Source organism: Coturnix japonica, chromosome 2 (assembly GCF_001577835.2).
Source record: "Coturnix japonica isolate 7356 chromosome 2, Coturnix japonica 2.1, whole genome shotgun sequence".
NCBI lineage: Eukaryota > Metazoa > Chordata > Aves > Galliformes > Phasianidae > Coturnix > Coturnix japonica.
Window position 1 is genome coordinate 99,255,421 of NC_029517.1, and position 7,114 is coordinate 99,262,534.

General features: G+C 35.4%; 1 protein-coding gene across 2 annotated transcripts in view; it reads right to left on the minus strand.

The window, feature by feature from the left end:
* ST18 (ST18 C2H2C-type zinc finger transcription factor) overlaps positions 1-6,113 on the minus strand; it is a 183,715-nt gene extending 177,602 nt beyond the window's left edge. The window contains exons 1-2 of one of the 2 annotated variants that reach the window (XM_032442722.1): positions 5,886-6,113; positions 5,473-5,608 (exon numbers count right to left, since the gene is read on the minus strand). In XM_032442722.1, the coding sequence (XP_032298613.1) occupies positions 5,473-5,608; positions 5,886-5,924 (175 nt within the window). In that variant the 5' untranslated portion in view covers positions 5,925-6,113. Of the gene's footprint in view, positions 1-5,472; positions 5,609-5,885 lie in introns of those variants that run through there. The other variant, XM_032442723.1, reaches the window with a different exon arrangement.
* Positions 6,114-7,114: the final 1,001 nt, after the last annotated feature.

Sequence of the window (7,114 nt, forward strand, 5' to 3'; positions counted from 1 at the left end):
CAGTGTGATCCCCAAACGTGACCTTGCTGAATTGAAGGCTATAAACCCAGTTCGCATCATCTTGTCAGTCTAGGACTAGAGGGAATGGTTTCAAGTTGCACCAGGGGATATACAGGTTGGATGTTCTTTTCTGAAGGGGTCTTCAGGTGCTGGCATGGGCTGCCCAGAGAGGTGGCTAAGTCACTGTCTCTGGAGGTGTTCAAGAGACCTTTAGATGTTGTACTATGGGACATGATTTAGTGGAGAAATACTGGTGGTAGGTAGGCAATCAGATCAGATAACCTTGGAGGTCTCTTCCAATCTTGGTGATCCTATGATTCCATGAATACAAACCCGCTGAAAACACTGTAGCTTGATATCAGAGATCTCCTGTTCTATTTCACCACATGCTACTTCTAAGCATTCACATTTTCTGTGGCCATCTTTACCACCAGCAGAAGACACCAGAAAATCTTTACTTGTATTTTCCTTGAAGTAGTGTAAATCTGCAAGCAAAGTGGAATATTTTTTGACACACACAATCATATGATTAACACTTCTGTTATTTTCATGGGAAATAAATGCAATACTTCTATGAATCAGGTTCAAGGAAGTGACATGTGGTTCTACTTTATGCTGTTTAAAGCAGCTAGCCTTTTTTTTCTTTTCTTTTCTTTTTTTTAAGATCTTTTTCCATGTTCCATTCAACTTTAATTAAACATTTTCTCAAGTTTAAATATCTTAATTTCTCAAAGACTGAAGATGTCAATTTGAACTTGTTAATACACACTAAAAATATGAGTGAGCTGGCAAGAAAAATTGTCCTGAATAAATTTCATAGTATTTTCTGTATGCAGTCACATGTATGTTCTGATACCAATCATAAGTATTTTGATAAAAAGTTAGCATATATAATATGCATATAAAATTTTGCAAAATAGATGTATTTTTTTCTGGACCAACAAAAAAAACCCTGCATTTTTACAGTACTGGGAAAACCACATGTATATAAGTGAAACAGGTTTGTCCTTTAAGTACAAAAGGAAAATGTAAGACTATGTACTTATTCAATATTGCAAAGCCTGTTCTTAAATGCTGCTGGCAGCATATTGAGCAAACATATCTATAATCTGTGAGAGTATCTCTGACATATTAAAATTCTGTGATAGAAGAGTTATTGTATAGTAAGGGCAAAGCCTAAGATCCTCTTTCAGATAAGACATTAAAAATATAAAGGTCTTCAGAAATAACTTTGCTTGTAGCCAAATAAAGACCATGTACTAGAAAAACTGAAAGCACATTTATTACACTTATGATTAAGCCTCTTAGAAATACAAAGTTATGAGAAAAACAAATAAATTTTTCTATGGAAAGGAAGTTATTCTCAGAGTTTCTAGAAAGCCTCAACTCCACCTATGCCTCAATTTTTATACTGACATGATAAAGTTGACAGGTCCTCAGCCTTATATCACCACATAAGCTGTTTTTCTGGCGCTGGGATTTGTACGACACTAATTCTTGAATTTAGCAGCCTACTGATTTCAGTGAAAGGTAAAGATCATTAGGAAGAGCCTGGAGTCTAAATCTGATCCTTGACACGCAGAAAAAGCAAGTAAAAGCAAAACAAAAGCTAATACTGACTTGAGCTACACAGTAAAAAGAACAGGTAAGAGATTCACAATAGAAATGCAAAACAAAGTGAAGAAAAATAATATATACCTCCAGGACCAACGTGGCAGAGAATAAACAGAATTTCTGACTTAAGCAGCTTCAAAACAAAATTTCCTCTACCTATATGTATTACTAAAATGGTTGTGCCATCAAAAATGAAAATATTATACTGACATTTTCTTGTGATATAGAATACATTTTCCAGAATTACACCATCCTTCTAGGTTGTTCCTTTATTCCTGATATTGGTGAATAATATATCTTTTTTTTCTCCCCGTGGAACATTAAATTTCAAATTTATTTGAGTATGTTTGTCATTTGAATTTATTGGCACTAATTTATTTTAGGTTATTTTGCAACCTGCAGATTGATAATGTAATTACAGGTAAGGAACCTTAATTAACTCAATTTCTGGTGCAAATGTCACAGTTTTGTTGTTTATAAGCAGAGATTTTTCACTAGTGTAGCTATCTCAATTACTGATCACCACAGACTGAATTAGTACTATTCCCATCTGGACACAAGCCCACCATTTTTTAATATGTGCTTAAACAACACACAGCTATACATTTCAGTGGCAGTTTACTTCATAGCTGGTAATGCATAAACATACATACAAAACTGAGAAATTACTTGGAAATGAACACTAATAATAAAAACTTACCTATGCAAGAGTGGAATAATTGCATAGCTACCATGCAAGGAAGTTTAAAAAAAAAAATAAAAAAAATCAGACATTAGAAAAGAGGGGCAAAATAAGAATATAATGGTATCGTGCCTGTACAAATGTGTGAGAGCAATACCACAATGAAGACAATACTAAACACTAATCTATTAAGAGACTGAGGACTTCAATGATAAGATAGGCCTTCTGTTCCTTACTCACGACCAGCTCTACTGTTATCTTCTATATTTGGTACAGATATAGATAAGAGTGGCAAACTTCTAACATAACATGAACTGAAGTACATGTTTCCAGCAGCATTATTTTTGTCCCTGATTTTGGGGGTTTTATATCCCATATGTTATGGAAAAAGGCAGACCAGATGTTCATAAAATTTAACATGTAAACAAACTTAATTGAAGGAATACAAATACTTGGACATTTGGACTTCAACACTGACTGGCTAAAACCAGACTATTTAGTATCAAGAACCACCTTAGTCTTAACCTTTCTACCATTTTTCAAGAAAAGTGATGGGGAAGGCTCCCACCCACAACTGTTGAAAGTATCAGTTACTGCAAATGAACTCTTCCACTGTGCCTCAGCAAAATACAGATCCTCACATGCTTTACATCCAGCAGATGTGATAAAGTCTATAGGAAAATATTGTGCATTAAAATGTTATTTACATCATAAATTTATCTGAACAAAGAAGGAGTTTTTGAATTCTGCGTTGAATCAGTAGTAGATATTGTTTCTCCACTCCCCTTTACTCAGAAGAATCGAACTGAACTGCATCCAAGCCTTTGGTAGCAATTTTAAGATCAAAGTAGAAATTGCAATTTAATAACCCATCATTCAAATGCTTCTTGTTAGATTGGATCCTGCATTATAAAATAAGCAAGTCTTTCTGAAGTTATTGGGATAATTCACCCTAAGCTTATAGACAGTAGGCATGAGTCAATATTGAAATCAAAATATAGTATACTAGGTTCATCTAGTGATAAAGTTCTTAGGACATCTTGAATATTCAAGAACTACAAAGCAAGCAAGTTTTCAAGGTTAAATAAAAGTTAAAATGCAAGGAAACACAATGGGTAAACAGGTTGCTCTTTCTATATCCACAGAAAGCATACTGAACAGAAGCCACTGGATGCATTTGTCACTGCAACATATATAATAAAAATTACACATTTGCTTCTATAATGAAGAGACAAAATAAGCAACTCTCCACAAGATTTTACATGCTGCAACATGAACATTACTGCTAAAAGAAGTCCTTTTAAGCAGTCTGTCATTACCACATTATCCCAAGTATTTTTAATGCATCTCTTCAAAGACATCAACTGTAAAACACTGTAAGCCCTTACTGTATTTTAAATGATAACTTAAAATTGAAATTAAGAGCATGAATATACGATGCTTTTTACACGACATTCTAATTCCATTTCAGCACTCTGTACTGACCTCTACTGGTTTATGCATTTTGATAAATACTAATCAGCCTATTTCTATTCAACTTTTGCACGCCTGTGTTCTAACTCAGGGAGAAACTAAATTTCTACCAAATTTCCTCATTCTCCACAATGTCTCTCTGACAGAAAGTCTAAAAGAGAACAAGCTTCCAACTATTTGTGGTAGTTTAATGAAGGAGATGAGATACTATAAAAAAACATTGCTTAAAACTACCTCACGTGTACTTTCAAAGAAAGATATTAAAAGAAAACTCCATGTTCACGCCTTTGTTGCATTTTGAATAATTCATCATAATTGTTTTATTTGCTGTCCCAAATCTATATCATTAATTCTTTGGCATATAAAATCTGTTTTTTTATTGTATAGTACCCAGCATCTGACCCATGACTAGCCGGGAAGTATTACTGCAACACAAATAACAAAGTTGTAAATATACATTTATCACCTTCAATCACCCTCATGTGACAGACTCCTACATCAGATGATAAGCTTGTTTCTAGAAGCCTCTTCCGAGGAAACATTTACTTTAATTAGGACAGCATTGGCAGCTTATCTACCACACACCAGTGGATTAAAGTACAGTAGCAAGTTTGACATTATAAAAGTGTCACTGCAAATGCTTTGTCAAAACACAGACAGTACCTGTCTTGGTAGGAGTAGCAATGTGATTGTATTGTCTTTTACAGTACTTAGAGAAGTCTGACCAATTCATTTTCTAACTTTTCACAACAAAAATGATTTCGTTCCTTATGTGCCTCAGAGTAAAATGCAGTTTGAGCTAGTTATGATTTAATTAGCAAACTTATCCATGATTATTTACCAAAAAGCAGTTTGTCAGCAGGACTAATTTTGCAAAACTTCCCAACCTGAAAAACTTACTTTTAGATATCTTTGTTATTCAAGTTCTCAAGTATGAATAGCAGCTTTACACAACCTGAAAATTTCACTTTCTTCCACCACTCTATCAGTGATCTCCCCATTTATTTTATTTTATTTTATTTTATTTTATTTTATTTTATTTTATTTTATTTTATTTTATTTTATTTTATTTTCAGTTTTGCTGAGTCACCTGCATTGTTTGGAAAAAGAAAAAAAATATATTGTTCTCTGAAAAACAATGAAGCTTTGTTGTTCAATTGGTGTACATAATAAAACACATCACGTACAGTTAATTCCATTTCAGAACAGCGAGATACCTGTTATTCATAAGGCTATTTTGTGTAATAACGCACTTTTCTTTCATTTTTCATGAAACCCCTTTAGATCCTGAATACAAGCAAACCACTCAGATCGTTGTTCCTGAGCCAACAATACTTTCATCTCATGTATGCACACAAACATCTTAAACCACGTTTTGTTTGTTTTTTTTAAATCTTCCAGCATGACTCGAACACTCCAATTTCATTCCCTTTCAAACCGTACACTGCTACACTCTAACACTACCAGCCCTGTGAAAAGTCCACAGCAGACTGAAGGAACCCCCAAAATGCCTCTGGCAGCAGCGTCCTTTCCCTCCTGCCCATCACACTCCAGCCAGCAGAGGGAGGAGTGGGGGGCACTGCACAGCCGCTAACCCCCTGCCTGCACCTGTCCCAGTGAAACTACCAACAGCAGTCACACATCTGTGACAAAAACACCTATGGTCTTACCCAAAAAAGTCAGTAGTAGTGGTTTTGCCTTACCTTTACCTATTGAGCCTGTGCAGGGGTCCGGAGGGCCACTCTCTGCTGGTCTCACTGGGTTTGCCACCACCTCAGTTCTTGCACTGCTGCTTTGAGGACCTGGATGAAGAACTGGACTCGATCTACTTATTGTCTTCTGTTTTAGAAAGAAACCATGATGTTCTATTACCTTCAATCAGTACATTAGAGAAAGTATATAATAGTGCTGAGACTTGCAAATAAATGTCTTTCTCCACAAGTAGAAAATAAAACAAGAGAACTTATTCTACCTTACAAAGACACGGATTTTCACTGAAAAATATCATTGGCCAGATCACAGTGAAACCTTCTTTCCAAAAGTCATTTTAAAGCAGCATTTTCAGTCAGTCCTGAGCAAAATATTCCACAACAGACCCAATAACTTTTTTCCTTACCTCTGGTATCCCAGTGAGGTCACATTCTGTTAAAAACATCCTGTCAAGCTTGGTACAAAAGGGCTCCAAAGAATCAGAATGCAGAAGCTATGCAACTTGCTGACTAACTTTGCTCAGTGTTATTTACCAACCACACAAAGAAAATGCTGTCTATTCAAAACACAGTTCAAAACTCTCTTCACAGAAAGTGAGTGAACAAACAGTCCCATGTCCGATGCTGCAGTCACATCTCCCATGAGGCCCGGTGATAGCTCTGGGGCATGGGACGGAGTGACACCACCAGCAGTCACTACAAGGCACTTTTGTAAACAACTTTTGTGTATGTGCGCACAGAAAAGGAGAAGGGTGTTACTTTTTCTCTATCTGTTGTGCTGTATTTACTTTATCATCTCTAAACCACCTTCTCCAGTCTTGCTTTCCCTAATAAGTGCATTTGCTCTAGGACTTTTATGATCTTTCCTCACTGTAACATTTGTTTTCCTCTAGGAGTAATCTGAAAGGAGTATCTTGAATTACCTTAGAACATAGATTCAGGTCCCCGGAGACAGGTTAAGCAGCAGAAACTAGAGTCTTCCAAACCCATTACAGAATTAAGAAATCTCAGCACCTTATCTTAATTCACATCTAACAAAATTCAAGATACTTGTTGCAAATCTCCACTTTCCTTCATTAAAGAAACAGGCCTTATTCACAAAAGCTGTACCTAAATTGCACATGTTCAGTATTAACAAAAATCAAGGTAAGGATTCTGACCTGATATTCTGCCTCACCATGCAAATTAATTCTTAAGGTTGTTTGGGACTATTCTAAAAAAACACTTTGCATTCTAGTTTGCTGATGTTAAGTGTTCTTAAAATCCTAAATCCCTTCCAGCTTGTTTTTTTGTTTAATTATTTTAAGCTCCTATGTTTTCTAGAAACTGATGGCAACAGAGTTATATGTTGACAAACAGCAGAATTACCTTTCTTTTTTTTTTGCTTCTATAAAAACCTTCTATAGGAAGAGAAAAAAGAAATGAAGATCCAGTGCTTCCAGTAACATGCTCTGATCTCCACTCACAAGCCAATCCAGGGCTTTTCTTTATTCTTACAATAAATCACAGGCAGCAACTATTTCCCAGATGTGAAAAAATGAAAAATTGTTCTTATTTTTTTTTATAATTTCCTTCTTAAATAGTCTGATGAGCATCAGAATCCTCTTTGTAATGTCCAACCCAAATCATCCATCGT